This window comes from Dothidotthia symphoricarpi (genome assembly GCF_010015815.1).
Source record: "Dothidotthia symphoricarpi CBS 119687 unplaced genomic scaffold P153scaffold_5, whole genome shotgun sequence".
Lineage (NCBI taxonomy): Eukaryota > Fungi > Ascomycota > Dothideomycetes > Pleosporales > Dothidotthiaceae > Dothidotthia > Dothidotthia symphoricarpi.
The window spans coordinates 564,651-582,084 of NW_022985012.1; the positions used below are offsets into that span (position 1 = coordinate 564,651).

The 17,434-nt window shown below is 52.0% G+C and overlaps 8 protein-coding genes across 8 annotated transcripts; 4 read left to right on the plus strand and 4 right to left on the minus strand.

Moving 5' to 3' along the window:
• Positions 1-36: 36 nt before the first annotated feature.
• P153DRAFT_354688 (superoxide dismutase mitochondrial precursor) lies at positions 37-889 on the minus strand (the record flags this gene model as incomplete). The annotated part of the gene is made up of 3 exons (XM_033666519.1): positions 37-159; positions 210-692; positions 746-889. The coding sequence occupies 3 exons, from the start codon at positions 887-889 to the stop codon at positions 37-39; spliced, it is 750 nt and encodes a 249-aa protein (XP_033526423.1).
• A 1,284-nt stretch (positions 890-2,173) lies between these two features.
• P153DRAFT_364488 (uncharacterized protein) lies at positions 2,174-3,938 on the plus strand. The gene is made up of 5 exons (XM_033667619.1): positions 2,174-2,665; positions 2,715-2,760; positions 2,808-3,249; positions 3,298-3,362; positions 3,415-3,938. Exons 1-5 carry the CDS (start codon positions 2,519-2,521, stop codon positions 3,888-3,890), a joined length of 1,176 nt encoding a protein of 391 aa, XP_033526424.1. The 5' UTR covers positions 2,174-2,518; the 3' UTR covers positions 3,891-3,938.
• On the minus strand, positions 3,723-5,426 carry P153DRAFT_364489 (D-isomer-specific 2-hydroxyacid dehydrogenase-like protein). Its single transcript, XM_033667620.1, has 2 exons — positions 3,964-5,426; positions 3,723-3,899 (listed from the first exon to the last, which is right to left on the minus strand). Exon 1 carries the CDS (start codon positions 5,142-5,144, stop codon positions 3,996-3,998), a length of 1,149 nt encoding a protein of 382 aa, XP_033526425.1. The 5' UTR covers positions 5,145-5,426; the 3' UTR covers positions 3,723-3,899; positions 3,964-3,995.
• A 478-nt stretch (positions 5,427-5,904) lies between these two features.
• Positions 5,905-7,665, plus strand: P153DRAFT_373868 (glycoside hydrolase family 28 protein; the record flags this gene model as incomplete). Its single annotated transcript, XM_033669482.1, has 4 exons — positions 5,905-5,926; positions 6,220-6,927; positions 7,002-7,351; positions 7,426-7,665. 4 exons carry the CDS (start codon positions 5,905-5,907, stop codon positions 7,663-7,665), a joined length of 1,320 nt encoding a protein of 439 aa, XP_033526426.1.
• A 194-nt stretch (positions 7,666-7,859) lies between these two features.
• On the minus strand, positions 7,860-11,541 carry P153DRAFT_334519 (SPT16-domain-containing protein). Its single transcript, XM_033665618.1, has 5 exons — positions 11,302-11,541; positions 11,161-11,245; positions 10,820-11,100; positions 9,340-10,765; positions 7,860-9,291 (listed from the first exon to the last, which is right to left on the minus strand). The coding sequence occupies exons 1-5, from the start codon at positions 11,479-11,481 to the stop codon at positions 8,192-8,194; spliced, it is 3,072 nt and encodes a 1,023-aa protein (XP_033526427.1). The 5' UTR covers positions 11,482-11,541; the 3' UTR covers positions 7,860-8,191.
• Positions 11,542-11,706: 165 nt separating this feature from the next.
• P153DRAFT_285408 (mitochondrial carrier) lies at positions 11,707-13,025 on the plus strand (the record flags this gene model as incomplete). The annotated part of the gene is made up of 2 exons (XM_033663396.1): positions 11,707-12,116; positions 12,164-13,025. 2 exons carry the CDS (start codon positions 11,707-11,709, stop codon positions 13,023-13,025), a joined length of 1,272 nt encoding a protein of 423 aa, XP_033526428.1.
• Positions 13,026-13,304: 279 nt separating this feature from the next.
• Positions 13,305-14,357, minus strand: P153DRAFT_382934 (uncharacterized protein; the record flags this gene model as incomplete). Its single annotated transcript, XM_033670191.1, has 1 exon — positions 13,305-14,357. One exon carries the CDS (start codon positions 14,355-14,357, stop codon positions 13,305-13,307), a length of 1,053 nt encoding a protein of 350 aa, XP_033526429.1.
• Positions 14,358-15,701: 1,344 nt separating this feature from the next.
• P153DRAFT_373871 (low-affinity zinc ion transporter-like protein) lies at positions 15,702-16,939 on the plus strand (the record flags this gene model as incomplete). The annotated part of the gene is made up of 3 exons (XM_033669483.1): positions 15,702-15,849; positions 15,902-16,855; positions 16,908-16,939. The coding sequence occupies 3 exons, from the start codon at positions 15,702-15,704 to the stop codon at positions 16,937-16,939; spliced, it is 1,134 nt and encodes a 377-aa protein (XP_033526430.1).
• Positions 16,940-17,434: the final 495 nt, after the last annotated feature.

The window sequence follows — 17,434 nt, forward strand, 5'->3', positions numbered from 1 at the left end:
CACGCTTTTCATTGACTCGTGATACATGCTAAGAGCTCAGATAGATGCCTTGAGTACCTTGAACGCATCCGCACGAGAACCGAGGTAGCGATCCTCTGCAACCTTCCAGTTGATCACTTTCCAGATGTTTTGGACATAGGCGGCTTTACCGTTCAAATACTTTCCAACGTCAGTATGAAACCTCGTCCACCCAGAGTAGTGTAGCGTACCTGTAGATAGTATGCGTGCTCCCACATGTCGACTCCAAACACTGGGACTTCGCCTTTGCCCACCACGGGATCCTGGTCTTTGGTTGTCACAATAGCAAGTCTTTGCTCCTTTCCGGTCTCAACCTTGACGAGCCAGCCCCATCCGCTTCCTTGGATGCTAAGCAAAGCTGCGTTGAAGGCCTCCTTGAACTTCTCCACATCGCCCCAGACCGCCTCAATCTGCTTGCTGAGCTCTGGAGCAGAAGAACTCTTTGCTTCTAGGGAGGCAGCAGGTGCGAGGTTCTGCCAGAAGAGTGAATGGTTGATATGTCCGCCAGCATTAAACTTGATGCCTTGTTGCACAGCGACCTGAGACGTGATATCGGAGGCGTGAATAGCTTCGGCTTGAGACTTGAGGAGCCCGTTCAAGTTCGTGATGTATGTTTGGTGATGCTTGCTATGGTGGAGCTCCATGATCTGGGCTGAAATGTGTGGTTCCAATGCCTGGAAAAGTGAGTATGACTCGAGCGGTGTAGCGCGATAGAATGTGGACTAACATCGTATGCGTATGGGAGCGGAGGCAGGGTGTATTGTGGTGCAGACATCTCTCCAAATTCAAAAGGCTGTTGTTCTGAAGCAAAAACGCTGAGTGTGGAAGGAGACGAGAAGAGAAGAACTGATAAACTGTATATGACCCGCATATTGTTGCGCGATTGGTATATCTTCTTGAGGATGGTTCGTCAAATGTTGATGACAACACGGTGCTCTCTGGCGACGTGTTTCTCAACTAGGCTAGAGCTTTAGAAACTGCCTCAATTGCACGCGATCCCACTCGTATCGTGTCGACACTGGTTGAGTACCTTTCGCAGGTACAGTTTAAAACAAGATCGAAGCAGAATTATAAGTAAAAAACGCGACCCTGTTTGAAATGCAGCAGATAAACGGTTCTAGACAGGCCTTCCAGAAAAGCAGGCCAGAATCTGAGAAAAACTGATTGATGGCAGCCGGTGGAATTCCGCCAACGTGTTGAATGATGGTATCAACAGAAACACACAATTGACCACGTAAGTGAGGTTTCCGGCAGTAAGCTTGCGCAATGGCGGTTGTATCGTGGGTGGGAGGGTTCAGAGTCGCCTATCCCGTGTATCGGAAAGCCGGAGAAATAATCTAGCACAGATTGAGTTAGAGATGTGGCCCTTGCCCAAAAGCCGACTCCGGCCGCTCGGGTCGTCCTTTATCCAACTCTTGAAGGTCCATCTCTTTGTTACACTGTTTTGCATTGATGGACATTCCGTTGGCTTCTCTTGTAGACACAGCATATCGTCACCAAAGTGTGCTCTGCCTCCATAAAATCACGTACTACAGCAATGATCGTCGAATGCAACATCAGACGGCCGGTCGAGTATTTTGCCTCGATTAGAGGCGGATCGAAGCTTCTTTGTCCCGTAGCTTAAATTCGGCAGGCGAAGCCGGGCGGATAAGGTTATAATGAGATCTAGCTAATGTAGAGCTGTGATTAGTTGCATTCTGTAGGTGAGTCCGGGCGTTTCACATCCCACTTTGATTTGTTGACACCGGAGACCCGTCCGCAAGGTCTGGAAGGGTCACGCCAGCATGGATATCTTCCATGGGCTCTCTATTTGGAAGTCGATACTGGGGTAGGATATGGTGAGCGGCAGTGATGAGCGTAAGTGCATGCGAAGTTGACTTGTGCCACCACAATGCAACTTCTCGGCTGGAAAATTACCAGCGTTCCTTGGACTTCAATATAGCCAGAAACCCCACGCGGGCCAAGCCCAGACACGAACAGCATGTATGGTTTGCGCTAGGGTTCACGAAAAGCGCCTCCCTGATTTCAACGATTTAGTATGGAGTGATCAAGTGTCAATGCGCCATACCGCGTGCCGCGTACGCTTCCCGCCCAAACAAGCCGATTTTCAAAACGCCTGCCTACTTAGAACGTCATGCACGAATCATGAATGTCATTTGTTCACCGGGGAAATGTTTTCATGCAGGGGAATTACATTGTGGCACGCCTTGATTAGTTACATTCAACGTCACATCAACATGTTCCTGGGACTAGTGCTTCGCAAGCCCCGGATGCAGGCATGGCGTGAACGATCCAGACTGTTTGTGCAGCAGCATGTCACTAGTTCTTGTTCATACGCTAAGTAGAACATGTCAGTCCAATACCTATGCCTGCGAAGACCCACATGTCAGCTCAACATAGGTAAGGTTGTACATAAGCATACGGGTCATCCCTCGAACGAGAGAGCTGCTCTGGAATCGCTTTTTACTCCTACGGATAGGTTTCCATACCGACGGACACGATGATTCCAAACCGAGGGCCCCAGCTTCTTGCTGTTGATATCGCCTTCGTGGTCATGGCAGTGGTGTCGAACATTATGAGATGCTTTGTTCGCGTCAGGATGGTAAAGGTTTTTGGACTCGACGATTGGCTGATGGTCCTCGCGACTGTGAGTGTTCTTTGGTAAACGAAAGTCAAGTGTGCTAACCACATAGTAGCTGGTCTTCGTTTTGTATGCTTCCTCTTCCATGGTCGGAGTACACTGTGAGTATTTCTCGGTTGTGGGAAGCCGATCATGCTGACCAGAGTAGATGGAACTGGCCGACATCATAGTGATCTATCCACCGAAGGCATCCAAACCGCGAAGAACTGTTGGTGGTACTGCTATCTCGGCTACTGCACCTCGACAGTTCTGACCAAAATATCGATTGGGTGCTTTCTCCTTCGAATCCTTACCAACAGGATCCACATCTTGATTGTTTACGCGGCTATGGGCACCACAGTCGTAGCCGGGTTGACCTTCTTCTTCGTCACGGTCTTTCAATGCTACCCAGTCTCATACTTCTGGGACAAGACTCAGGACGGCACTTGTGTCAATATGGATGTTGTCATTGCTCTTGCCTTCATTTACAGCGTCTGCACTATCATCTCGGATCTAGTTTTCGCTGTACTGCCAGCCTTTGTTGTTTACAACCTGCAATTGAAACGGGGAACTAAAATCGCCCTGATACCACTTCTTACCATGGGAGTCATGTGAGTAGTCCATCCTCGACGTGCGTTCAAAGCTCATAGTTCTGTCAGCGCGAGTGCAGCAGTGACAGCTCGATTGCCGTTTCTTACCGAGATCGGGTCACCAGACTTTTTGTGTAAGTTATCTGTATGTCCGTCTCGTGAATGAGTTTGAACTGACTTATCTAGGGGCCACACTCGACATTGCGATATGGTCGACCGTCGAACAAGGTCTGAGCATCACAGCAGGCAGTCTTGCAGCTCTCCGTCCTCTATTCCAATTGATCGTTCAGAAATTTGGAAACCTCACACTTCCAAGCCAAAAGCCATACGGTAAATCTACACCTGCAGACAGCGTAAATGTTAGCAGTCGTCCAAAACCAAGTCAGAATGATTTCGGCATGTACAAAATGTCTATTGTAGCGGAAACAAGGCACTCGGACGAAGAGTCGCTACGAAAAACCACCGACCGTAACGGGTCGCCAGACTGGCCGAGCCACGCTGTCGACGACAACAGAAACGACCGTGGAAGCGAGATGGATATAAACTGGCAGAGTGCTCAGAGCAATGCAAATGACGGATTACAAATTATGGTTGAGCGTAGTTTCCATGTCACCGATGAAGAGTGGGGGTCGAGTGTTTCGCGTGATGATACCAACTTTTGACCATTATATCTATAGCATTTAATATACCCTCTCCTTTCTCCGGTGGACTGATCTCATTTTGACTTTGGCGTACCTTGTTGTGATCCGAAATGTTGAGAGTAGTTGTTACATGATCAAATGCAACAGCTCTTTGCTTTCGACAAGTCTTTCCACGTTCTCTGCTGTCTCTTCATACCATGTTGTCAATGTCCCCTCTTCCACATATCCCATGTGCGGAGTCAACAACACTCTACTCTTAGATGGATCGTCCCAGTCTTCTGTCCGCCAGGGACTGTCCGCCGGTAACGGCTCAATGTCAAAGACATCCAAAGCAGCCCCTCGTATCCGACCGTTCCTAAGTGTATCCAGAAGCGCAGCTTCATCAACAAGCGGACCTCGAGATGTATTGACCAGAAGTCCGGAGGATTTCATCCAGCGTAGTTCCTGTGCACTTACGATAGCTCTGGATCGCTCGCTGAGCACATAGTGCACGCTGATCACATCAGACGTCTCGAACAGTTCTTTCTTGCTCGTTACCTTGAACGTCTTCTCGTCGTCACCAGCCATACCTCCTCCTCTGACTGGTAGACCCACCTCCTCTGCCAGCTGGTCCGCTTTCTCTTGTGTCAGGTTCGCGCTCCAACAGACGACCTTCATTCCAAACGCTAACACACCCACTCTTGCCACATGCGAACCAATTCTTCCGAGACCAACAAGGCCCAGAGTCTTTCCCTGCAAGCCAATCGCAAGTTCTGTCTGCCATGCCGCAGAATTGTGTTTCCCCTTCACGACAGCGTCATCAGCGGCCACGTTCCGCGCCAAAGCCAGTATAAGCGCCCAAACATGTTGCGTCGTAGGATGTCCACCACCCTTCTTGACCGGTAAGGACCGTGGAGACTGTCTGCCTCGACCGTCTGTCCTTCCCTTTCCTGGCGCGGCACAAACTTTGATGCCCAGCTCCTTCATTACATCCAAATCCCAGCTCTCGAACTTGGCCCCTGTCGCGAAGATGACTTTGAGATTGGGAAGCTGTCGGAGGAGCTCGCCTGGGAACGCGGTACGCTCGCGCATCGTGGAAAGAGCTGAGAAGGGCTTGAGGCGGTTGACGAGAGCTTTGGAGTCGGCATTGGTGGTTTTAGGGTGCGAGTAGGCGGGGAGGGTATCGTGGAAGACTGTTATATCGATCTTTGAGCTGTCAATGTGAGAGAAGTGATGTAATGCAATGTTATGATAGTCGTCGAGGATTGCCAGCTTAATGGGGAGCGGAGAATCCATAGTGCGGGAGACAGAGTGTCGTATGTATCTAACAGGAGTGAGGGTGGAAGCGATAAAGGCAGTCCCAGTTTTGGCATTCAGGCATAAATATCGGAGCCGATATCGCATCTACAGATGTTGTGCTTCTTGGTTTTACGTGATTCTCTCAAGGCGAGCGATCTGGTTTTGACTGTAGTGATAGCATCTTTTTCCCGCGACAACAGGAGTTCCGTTTCTTAATACAGAAGAATGCTCAGCAAAGATGACGTCTGGCTGGAGGAACAGTGGAAGCGAAGCTAAGCGCCAATCCTTGCTCGGGAACACGCGAGCCAAAAGCAACATCAACAACTGTACCTATGTATGCATCTCTCCATCCATGCTACACACTCCGATGGCTCGAGTATATCGTCGCAGGCCCAAAGATCTGTCTCCAGCAGGTTCATCTAAAGCCCATGCATGGACACCATGGGCCTGAAGAGCCCTTGACTGACGATTGGTGGAACAATGTGGAGTCCGTCCAGGATCCTACATCAAATCGTGTCGATTCCGTTGCCGAAGACGACTCGACCTCACAATCCCAGCATTATCGCATCCACCATGCGCGTATGGCTACTTATGGATTTCTCGATTATATCATATACTGCATGCATGCAGTCTACAAATAACTTCCAGCGAACGGTTTCTCTTCGCACTTGAATCAACTCTCAAGGACAATGTCACGATCTATCAACCTCCACGGCCGGGATCTGGACATGCTAACCCCCACAAGATTCGCTACCCCATGGGGTACACTACCCCAGTGCGTATGTCTCCTCCGAAACGCCGAAAAGCATAAACTTTTGTGGATACTCCAAAAAGCTTAAACACGATTGTTGACCTGACCCCGCGACGCCAGGGCTCTAAAAAGTGGCAATGATAGATCCTACGGACGGAGAGACTACCATCTACTACCGGGAGATCGTGGGGACGAATCTCTGGGCATGGCGTATAATAGATACGAACCCAGAGCCCGGGGAATGGGCTTGGTGATCTGTCGGGCCATCAAATATTTTAAGTTTCGTCTTCAATATGTTGGCTCATACAACTTCAGTGTTAGGTGCACTGCTACTTTTGTCTCCCCTGGTGTCCTCGGCCACAGTAACCGAGACATTTCTTGAGACCTTACGAAGCCCTCGTCCTCACCACGCCGAGTCATCGCCATCTCGCAACAGAACGTGTGTAGCCGCATCTTACAACGACCTCGAGACTGATGATGCCGAAAACATCATCCAAGCAGTTCAGGAGTGCAATCATGGCGGCCATGTTATTTTCGGAGAGGATTTCACATACACGATCGCTTCTCCGCTAGACCTCACCGGTCTCTCCGCGGTCGATCTCGATATCCAAGGTCGTCTCTCCTTTACGGACAACCTGACCTACTGGCAGGCCAACGCCTTCGACCTGCAGTACCAGAACGCTACTTCATTCTTCATGCTGGGCGGAAAAGACGTCAATGTCTTCGGTGGGGGAGAAGTGAACGGTAACGGCCAGGCGTGGTACGACGGACGCGCGAAAGACAGCAAGATCAAGCGTCCAGTCCTATTCGCCATCGTAGGACTTGACAGCGGAAGCATAAGCAACATCAAACTATGGGACTCACCTTTCTGGCACAACGTCGTCATAAACTCCACCGACGTGGTGTATTCCGGCCTGGACCTCTTCTCCACCAGCAACAACGGGAATTTTGAGAAAAACACGGATGGCTGGGACATCTACCGGTCCGACAGTATAGTCATAGAGAACTCGACAATCACAAATGGAGATGGTATGTCGTCCCCCGTCTCCCTCCCCCTTTCTCCATCCCCCATCCCCCAACCCACGACTAACTAACTCCCACAGACTGCGTATCCTTCAAGCCCAACTCCACAAACATCCTCGTCCAAAACCTGCACTGCAACGGCTCACACGGCATCTCCGTCGGCAGCCTAGGCCAATACCCCGCGCGCATCGACTACGTGCAAAACATCCTCGTGCGCAACATCAGCATGTTCAACTCGTCCGAAGGCGCGCGCATAAAAGTCTGGCCCGATTCCTTCTCCGAGAAATCAGACAATCTGTCCGGCGGCGGCGGACGCGGGCTAGTCCGCAATGTGACGTACGACGGCATGTTTCTGGATAACGTCGACTACGGGCTGACGATTACGCAATGCTATGGGCAGGATGATGAGGAGGAGTGTTTCAAGCATCCTGTAAGTTTTTTAGTTTTTTTTTGGCGCGTCCCCGTCCTTCTTTCGCCGTTCTTGGCTGACGTGAAAACTACTAGTCTAAACTCAATATTACGGATATCACATTCCGCAATATCCGCGGGCGCTCGAATCGTGTCTTTGCGCCCCTTGTTGGCCACCTTGTCTGCTCGAGCCCGGATACCTGCTCGGGCATTGTCGCGGAGAATGTGGATATTCGGACTATTAACGGGTCGAGTCTGGTGACGTGCAGGAATCTGGATACGAGTTTGTTGGATCTGGATTGTACGGAGTGGAGTAAGGGGTATAATCCTGCTTGATCCTGCCACGGGGAGATGGAGGTCGGTATAGATATAATGGAGTAGAGGTTCATCATGATTTTAACGGGAGGCGCTGGAAATGGGCTGCCATTGAAGTCAATCGGCTGTTCGTGGATGATGGGAAGAGGCTGTGCTTTTGCGGTGGGCATGTAGCAGGATTAACTGATAGATAGACACTTCTTGATCGCAGTCCTGATTCATCCTGGAGAGATTGAACTGCTGCCAACATCACAGAGCCCAAAAGACGAGCTAGTTCGAAGCGGTAGCACATATTTGCGAACTTAAAGTACCAATCATTTTGTAAAAAAGTGTGTCAAACGCCAAAGCCCGACTTGAATCCGGTATCACAGCCCGCATCTCAGAGTCCGACTCGTGCCCGATATTACATGAAGCAGTGCAAAAAGCAGGAAAAAAAGAGAAAGCAAACCAAGTGACTTGCCCGGAAGATAATCCAAATATGGCCAAGACCGCATGCGCGCGCTGTACCGGCAATATGCCTAGACTATTCATCCGGCACGGTGTCAGTTCAGCGCTTCCTCTTCTTTGCTTTCCCGTCATCCTCATCTTCGTCTTGCGCCGTCTCCTTGTCCTTCTTGGCCGCCTTCTTGTCCAGTTCATCCCACGACTCGCCCTCGGAGAAATCATCCTCGGACCCCTCGTCACTCATCTCGTCGGATGCGTTCTCGTCAAAGTCGCTCTCCTCGGACGACTCATCCGAGATGGCGAGCTCAGACTCCGAGACCTCAAATGCAGATTCTTCCTCCTCCTCCTGGCCGTCCTCGTCGTCGGAGTCGGTGGCCAAGAACGACCAACCGCCGTCAGCGAAGAAGGAATGCGGGTCTGACGTGACCGTCTTCATGATGGTGGCCCAGTTCAAGTTGAGTGGTCCCTCGCTGAAGGGGATGTCGACGGAGTCTAGCCAATCCTTGACCGGATCCAGCGATTCGACAGGGATGGTGTTGATGTGTACGGGAGGACGGTTGTAGTCCTTGAAAACAACGACCATATCGAAGTTTCGCAGGCCAAACTGTACACGTTCGAGGTGAACGATTTCAATCTCGGAGAGTGTAAGGCAGGTGAACGGAGGTTCAGTGAGTTGTACCAAGCAGTCTGTGGTGGGCTGCACGAGCACCGATGAGCGCGATGGCACACCGTTGAAACCAAGTTCACGGTAAGGAATGTCGACGCTGACGTTCTCGTTCCGCGCAGCGTCTGCGATCTTCTCGGCGAAGTTCTTGAACTCCTTGTCGAGAGCTGCTCGCCGCCTGCGCTCTTCCTGTTCCTGCTCAAACTCCTCCTCGTCGCCGAACTTGTGTCGACGCTTGCGGTTACCTGTCTCGTCAAACTGCATTTCTGTGGCTTCACGGACAAATTGAATGTCCTTGGTCTTCTTCTTGCCGAGCATGATGGGGTTTTTGAGGTGGACGTGGATGATGACGATCAGCTCGTGTTGCGAAGGCTGGAAAAACAGATGCTTCATGTTGCTAAACAGAATCTCGACCTTGGAGCCGTTGGCACCGTGGACGTAGCGCAGACCGTTCTGGTGAATCTCGACGCTTCCGGGAATACGCTTGCCGTCGAGTGCAGGTCGGATGAAGATAAGATCGAGCATGAAGGGCTTTCGGGCTGTTGTTTGTTAGCATAGGGTACAATCTGACAGTGGTATATACTGACTCTTCAGAAGGATGAGCTTGTCTTGCTCCACGACATCCTCCAGTTGCTTCTTCTCCGTCTCGCGTCTGACGACGTCCTTCTTCAAATCCGTAATATCTTTCGTAATCTGGTCGATGCGATCAATGTCGTGTGAGCGGAAGGTCAGACTACGAATAAAGTGTGCATTGGGATCTTCGAAAGGTTGATCGTCTTTCCTGCCGACACCCTGACCTGGGGAGAGGAAGTTGATACGGAGTGATGTGAAGTCGGCCTCGGGAGTGTGAGAGGCGTTCTTGATTGTGTTGATGTGGAATGGTACGGGCCGACCCATGATGGGAAGAAGGACAGTCAAGGCCTTCTTGTCCACAACAATCTCCAACTTGGCGACTGAAGTAGGCAACATGTTATCGCGCTTGTACGACTCGAACTTTTTGAACTTCTTCTCCTCGGTACCGTTGAGAGCCTTCGCATCCTCGCCGTACTCTTCCAGGCCCTCCTGCTGCTTCTTGGCATGCAACTCTTTTTGATGTTGTCGCCGCTGTTCTTCCTTCTCTGCATCTTGATTGGTCGTTCGCTCGTGTCGTGTACGAGTCTTGGTGATGTTGGTTTGCGCAATAGCGGGAGCACGCTCTTTCTTTACTTTGGGCTTCGCCTCCTCTTCTTCCTCGTCGTTGAAGAAGAAGGAGATGGCATCCAGATCGGAAGCTGTGTCCTTAGTGAAGACTGCACAGTCTCCCTGCCCAACGCGAACAGTGTCCGTCAGAACAAGTGAGTAGCTCTTGCTCTTCTTATCCTGCGGCTTGCCATTTTCCAGGTCCTGGAAACCTGTCTGGACGACCAATGTCATGCCATCCTTCAGAACGCGCAGGTTCTTGCCGCTGAGAAGAAGCGTGTTGTCTTTGTTCTCGGTACCGATACCGTATCCTACGTTTTTGACAAAGTTCTTCTCGTATTCTGGCTTCTTCGACTTCAGGTGGGCCAGAGCCTTGCTGTATACGTCCTTTGCCACTACGCCATCCTTGATGGACTTGATGACGAGTTCGTGGATGGCCAATAGCAGTTTGTAGGCGTTCTCTTGCTCCTTGTTGGGGCCAACCATATATGTCCGGCCGACCATGGCGCCGTATGTTTGGTAACGGAGACCAAGCGAGGAGATGATGACACCTGCGTGCAGGTTGCTGTCGTCGGGCTCGGAGGCGAATTTGAGATCGTAGGTTCCACCACTCTGTACCGTGGGCTGCAGGCACCAGTCAAGTTGAACACTGTCAAAGGCCTTGGACACCTTTTGCTTCTCAAAGAACTTGGTGTCATCGATTTTGTTGGAGACTTTGTCGGCGAGGGTTCGGTGGGTGACCTTCTTTTCCGTGTCAAGGATGTCGGACATTTCCTCGACGAAGTAGTTGGTCATGAGGGCGCTGGAGGCTCGGGAAGCATCGCGGATGATGCGCTGTAAACGGGTTAGAGGTGTTTTGCACATTCACAGGGAATACAGCCAACTCACAAGCTCCTTCTCGTCCTTGACAGACAAGGCGGCGTTGGAGAGAACAGGCGCCAGGTCGACCTGGTCCTCCTCCTTGATGGCAGCCTCCTGTAGCGCAGCCTTCCACTCCTCGGCAAAGGCTCCAGCCGAGTGGTCCTTCTTAAGCACGGCGACCTTCTTGCCCGCCTTCTTGAGCGTGTCCAAGCATGTCTGGAACTGCTTCTTGTTCTCATCGGCGTCCTTTCCGCGAACGAGAATCTCAACGGGCACCTTGCCACCCTTGAGCGGCTCCAAGTACGAAGCTGCGTCACCCGTGTTAGCCGCATGTTGGTCCTTTATCTAGGCAGGCTTCTGGTACGCACCCTTCTTCTTGGTTGTGACGATTTGGAGCAGGTCGGGCGTAATAATAAGCAGAGTCGACGGGAACTCGTAGCCTAACAACCACAACTATGGAATCGTGTGGTTAGCCTCCTATGCGCATTCTCTCGCTGCTGCAAACTCACTTGGAAGGCGGCGGGCTTGAGGTAGATGCCTGGGTCGCTCTGCTTGCCCACGACAGTTGCGATCGAGCTTGCGCCCTGGAAGATGGAGTCGCCTGAGCGCTTGTCCGTCTTCCACTTTGCGACAAAGTTGCTCAGGCGCTCGTGGAAGAGCTGCTTGTCGATGACGATTTCATCGGCCATGGTGGTGGGAGGAGGCGCGTAGAGGCCTGGAGCGGGTTGACGGCGGCGAGGGAAGCCGGAGACAAAGAGTGAGGAGTGAGAAAAGTCGCGACAGCTCTCAGGTTACGGATGCCAAGGCGTCGCGTCGACGCGCCTCGCACTAGACACCACTTGCATCCACCTTCACCTCTTAGCACAGCAGCCCCTCACCCATGGGTCTGCAGCTTTCTCTCACCCAGCTATGCGATGACGACCGGCTCCAGTGTGCGCGCTGGAGTCTCTCCCGCCCCCTCGCCCACGCCCACACCAACTCCCACTCGCACTCGCACTTCCACTCGCAGCCATGGCCGCAGTGATACATCGCCCGACAGCCCGCAGCAGCCCAACAAGGCGCCCGCGACGGGTGTGCAGGCCGCTGGTATGCGTGCCGTAGCTGCTCGCATGGTCGCCTTTTACTTTCGAGCCCCTGTCAAGGCCTTTTTCCGCGGTCGCATCGACTACATGGGCTATGCGAGGGCCATCAATCCTTATGTCGCTGCCAACGCAAGCTGGTCGTGGAGGATGACTACGCCTGCCGTCCTGGCGCATGCCATACGCACGAAAGGATGGGCCTTCATACCGAACCAGGTGCTACCGCCGTTGATGGCCAACACTTGGTATGCGCTTCACACGCACAAAGCACGCCAGCGCTGATCCTGAACAGCATCGGTGCAGTCCTCTACACGGCCTACCTCCACAGCCTCTCCTCGCTGCATGAACCCTCCTCCTACCAGACCAAGCGCATCTACCCCCCACCATCTCCGTCAGTCACCTTCACTGCTGGCCTGATAGCAGGCGGGTTTCAGTCTATCGTTGCCGCACCCTTCGATGCCCTGCAAACCCGCTTCCGCACCGCCGACATCCTCGATGGCAGATACAAGACCATGTGGCATTTTGCAGGCCACAAGCTGCGTTCTCTCGGTCTACAGGGCATATTCGCAGGCTGGACTCTGAGTCTCTTCAAAGACGCTTTCGGCGCCGCAGTCTTCTTCGGAACCTTTGAGACTGTCAAGAGTCAAGCATATTACGAATACGTCACCCATTACTACGGCAGTCGGACGCGTGACGCCCTAGTCGAGAAAGGCGCTCAGTACCACGGCGACGACGATGACCGGCCTGTCATCAAGCCCCATTTCGCCTTGGAGCCTGCATTTCTCCTCTTGGCAGGCATATCTGCGTCCATCACCTCGCAACTCATTCAACATCCCCTCACCGAGATCCAAGAGGTACACTACCGCCGCCTGGAAGCCCTCGACTTCCAGGCACTCCAAGAGAACAAGCCTTCGCAAATCATGCGCCGATACTACCACGCCTATGAGGAGACCTTTGCCCAGTGCAAGATACTAGCCAAGAGAGCTGGTGGGTGGAGAAGATACCTCTACAAAGGCTTCGTCATGGGCACCATTCGGCAGGTGCCGAGTACAAGCGCTGGCTTGATCGTGTTTGAACTCGTTCGGCGGAAGTATTCGTGGGAAGGCGAGGAGGTCATGATCAACAAAGAGGATGCAAGAATTCTGCTAAATTGAACCTGGAAATGGGATTGAGCAGGTTCGGCATGATACCCACACTAGACGGTTTATACACGCACAGCATCGCATCAGCATAGCTTTACTTGAATATCAACAACATCTCAGCTCTACCATGTTCACCTCAACTCGGACTCTAACGGAAGACGGCAGAGTAAGAATATCCAGCCGATTGTACTTTCGGTATTTGAAAACAGAAATTGGAAGGCTTCACAACTCCACACCCAATTCATCAGATCGCAACTCGAGTCCTAAAACCACCTCCTCCCACACATACACTCACAAAACAAACCACCTCCCCACCCTCCAATCGCCCCTCAAGTGCCTGCCAAACTGCCACATCCCACCCACAATCTGCATCCCAAACATCACCCACCCCAAATACACGGTCCACGCCATCGGGGTGTGCGTTACTCTGCCCCAAACTACACTGACGTGCTTTTCTTGGGAAGAGCTCTGCTCTTCTGTGGATGTAGATGTAGATGAGGTTAGATGTTGATCGTCGTCGCCTTGTGCTGCCGGGGTTGTGGGTGATGAGTATTTTTGAACTGGGGTGGAGGGTAAGGTTGGAAGGGGAAAGTGTTGCCTTGTAGTCGAAGGATGCGCCATCATAGTCGTACTCAAGACTGACGAGAAACACGAGCGTCCCGCCAACGAAGCAAGACACAAGTTCTGCGTCGTCGTAGCAGCTTGCATCCGAACCGACAACTCCACAACATGAGTAGCACCTTCGATATCCGCACAACACACCCCCACCGCATCCTCCCGACTTACCAGGAGCATAACTGGATATGCGCAACCTTCCACCCATGGCTCGCCCTTGTGTTCCTGCTCCTCTACCACAGGCCAGGGGACGTGGAACCCGATATACACCTCCCCATCCCCACCTTCGCTCTCCTCGTCTGTTAGTCCACTATCCGCAGACCTCCCACAAACATCCACAGCGTTCTCCTCGCTGACGAGCACATCCGTTTCACGGCCTAGGATCTGTACACCCAACCGCCCTCGGTACGGTTTCTTTGCATAAACGTTCGCACAGAACTCTGTCAGTGTGTGCGCGGGGAGGGGGAGGGTTGTGTAGATGCATGTATTGCCGGGGAAGAGTTCGGGGGGTTTGGGTTCGTTATGTGAGTTCAATAGAGTGCCGGGGATGATGCTGTTTGTCTCCTTGTTCGGTGGTGCTGGGGTGTTTGATATGGTATGTACTGATGTCTGGGGGGTTGTCGCCGTTACGATAGATGTTATGAAGGTAGGGGTTTTTGAGGATACGTTGATGGTTGGGTTGGTGGTGGTGGAGAGTGTGTACAGGATGAGCGGTGTGAGGGGTTTCATGGTGCTTGGTGTGTGGGGGTTGAGGTTGGTGAGAGGTAGGGGGGTGGGTTGATAGGGGCATTTGGTGGTAGTCACGGTTTTTAGTCGGTGATTATGTTGAACTTGACGGTACGGGTGTGAAGATGGCGTTTGATGTATGTGATGTGATTTGACACTCAGTGTGGTGTATTTTGCAGCTTTGAAGTGGAAATCTTCACCGAGAGAATGTGACAATATCGAGAGCCTCAACGAGTCTTTTTTTCTAGGACATATCAATTCGAGTGCAGTATTGTGTACCCAGCATATACAATCATTAGCTATTTCGATCGTGACGAGACTCGCGCAGTTTGATAGCTACTATATCATATGTTCAGTAAAAAACTAAAAGGTATGCAGTGTAATGTCCCACTGCCTCGCTGTTTGAGTTTTACAAGTCCCAGTCGATCACTAACAAACACACCAACGGATGCGATGTTCTGATTCTGAATTCTCAAAACTTACACTCAGTAGTATATCGTTGTCGCATGTAGATTTGTGTCTTACTATGTAGAGCTCCCGAGAACGTGGGGAGAGATGGCAGGAAACCGCCGGTGAATTTCGCCCGATACAAACCTCATCGCTTCAAGTCGCGCAGGTGTTGTACAACGAACAAACAAATTCATGTCGCCGGTGTGCCTTACGAGGCTCCTCAAGATAACCCACCATCGTACGTTGGATTAGGATAAATGGACCTAGTAGTGGGGCGTGACAATTGGCTACGTCAGGACTGGGTCAAACCATCTATTTAGTCAAAGAGTGGTTGACAGATCTGACAGGGGGCTCAGCAGTATATCTCCGTCAATCCGCCTCGCCTCCACGTCGCGATAACCACACAATCCTCACTGCACCAAACCTCCAAACGCGTCGTTTGTTCTAATCTCCTCCACTCGTTGCTTGTTCTCCATCTCAAATCATGACGACTCGGTAGAATGCGGAAATCCCGCCGGGTCATGTCCATTCGGCACTTGAGTGGGTTCCCGCCTAGCGTAGACATCAAGGTGCTCCAAAACGACACCTGCCAAAATTCTCAACACTGATATACCGAGCAATGCGGGCGCTTTCCTTCCGGACGTCCATCAATGTGCTCATCTCCCCTGGTTCCCGACAAATAAAGCCTGTATCCTTCCGCTTTGACACTCGACAGCACAAAGACTTCCCGCTGGTATTTACTTACTATCGCGCCAAAGACTGAGTGTTGTGCAAACTCGCCGTCGGAATCTGGTTATTATCCCGTGGGACGGACGTCTGGTACTGGATCGAAGGGCTCAGTCGATTACAAGAGCGCTTTATCGCGTTTCTGCGTAACCACCACATAACACGGGAAAAATGGAGACCGTCACCAGGGATATGGCACGGCTTGTGCTGCGCCAGGAGGATACCGCGCCGGTGGAATGCAGCTCGGACAACGACTACGACGGGCGCATGGCTCTGCGCATATCCACGATTTTTGTCATTTTCGTTGGATCGACATTAGGTTGGTGACTTGGCTACACTCCGAACGCCCTGCCCTCACTGACACCGCCCAGGCGCAGTATTCCCCATAATCGCGAGGCGGCAGAAAACAAAGCTAGTACCAGAATGGGTGTTCTTCATAGTAAAGTACTTTGGGTCAGGAATCATCATAGCGACAGCGTTCATCCATCTCCTTGCGCCCGCCAACGAAGCGCTCAGCAACCCATGTTTAACAGGCACCATCGTCGCCTACCCCTGGGCCGAAGGCATCCCCCTAATCGTAATCTTCATGATGCTCTTCCTCGAACTAATGACGATGCGCTTCGCGAAATTCGGCGGCGCCGAACACTCCCATTCCCACTCGCACTCGCACTCCAGCGAACCCCCCCACCCCACCAACCCCGACACCCTCAGCCTCGCAGACCGCAAACACAGCCCCCCCTCCAGCGAAGCCAGCACCAGCAACCCGCACGTCCGCGGCGACGACCACCTCGGCCACCAGCGCGACCACATCGCCAACGAGGACCTCCCCCCAACCTGGGAAGCGCAAGGCCTCGTGCCAGAAACCTACGCCGCACAACTAACCGCCATCTTCATCCTCGAGTTCGGCGTCATCTTCCACTCCATCTTCATCGGCCTGACACTCGCCGTCGCAGGCGACGAATTCGTCACCCTCTACGTCGTCCTCGTCTTCCACCAGACCTTCGAGGGCCTGGGTCTCGGCACGCGTCTCGCGGAAGTCCCTTGGCCGAGGGCGAAGCGCTGGACGCCGTTTCTGCTCGCTGTGGGGTATGGTGTGTCTACGCCTATTGCGATTGCGGTCGGGTTGGGCGCGCGGCAGAGCATTGCGCCTGGGAGTCGCACGACGCTGATTGTTAATGGCGTGTTTGATTCTATCAGTGGGGGGATTTTGATCTACACGGGTTTGATTGAGCTTATGGCGCATGAGTTTATGTTTAGCCCGTATATGCAGAATGGGCCGTTGAGTAGGACGTTGTGGGCTTTTGGGCTGATGATGTTGGGCGCTGGTATGTTTCTTCCTATCCACTCTTTTCCTGGCCGGTTACTAATTTTCGGCAGGTATCATGGCTTTACTGGGGTATTGGGCGTGAACATCTCGCTGTCTGTGCTTTTTTGCGTTGTGTGCGTGCGTTGCGTGTTTTTTCTTGCGAGAATGGCGGCACGGCGTGGCGTGCGGCGTTATCAAGTCCGTTTTCTGAATGGTGCAATTGGCGTCTTTACATACCGTATCATAGATACCCTACACATTAGAAAGATAGACGAGCGCTGGTCTTATTCGGTATCCATGTTTCTCTTTTGCCGGGCGATTGATTATATAGCGTGGCGTTGCGTTGTGAAATGAAGGATGAAGCAATGAATGAACTGTTCCACTTAGCGAGTCGCTCACTCACAGGTACGTAGATATGCAGTCGCTATTCTCTACACTTTGCTGTCTTGCTATGTTTGTATGTACATGTATGCGTATGTATAAGAGTAAGTCCAAAAAAGGTAAAGGGGTGTGGTAAAAAAGGGGGGGTATCTCATAAAGATGTACAGACAAGACAACCAGACAAGACAGATATTTGCAAATACCGCCATAACCACGA

Excerpts from the sequence above, each read along its gene's own strand:
- P153DRAFT_364488 (XM_033667619.1), top strand. The coding sequence starts at position 2,519 with ATGATTCCAAACCGAGGGCCCCAGCTTCTTGCTGTTGATATCGCCTTC. Across the intron at positions 2,666-2,714 it reads GGCTGATGGTCCTCGCGACT|CTGGTCTTCGTTTTGTATGC; the intron begins GTGAGTGTTCTT and ends ACCACATAGTAG. Across the intron at positions 2,761-2,807 it reads TTCCATGGTCGGAGTACACT|ATGGAACTGGCCGACATCAT; the intron begins GTGAGTATTTCT and ends TGACCAGAGTAG.
- P153DRAFT_334519 (XM_033665618.1), bottom strand. The coding sequence starts at position 11,481 with ATGGCCGATGAAATCGTCATCGACAAGCAGCTCTTCCACGAGCGCCTG. Across the intron at positions 11,246-11,301 it reads TCAAGCCCGCCGCCTTCCAA|TTGTGGTTGTTAGGCTACGA; the intron begins GTGAGTTTGCAG and ends ACGATTCCATAG. Across the intron at positions 9,292-9,339 it reads CAAGCTCATCCTTCTGAAGA|CCCGAAAGCCCTTCATGCTC; the intron begins GTCAGTATATAC and ends AACAAACAACAG.
- P153DRAFT_364489 (XM_033667620.1), bottom strand. The coding sequence starts at position 5,144 with ATGGATTCTCCGCTCCCCATTAAGCTGGCAATCCTCGACGACTATCAT.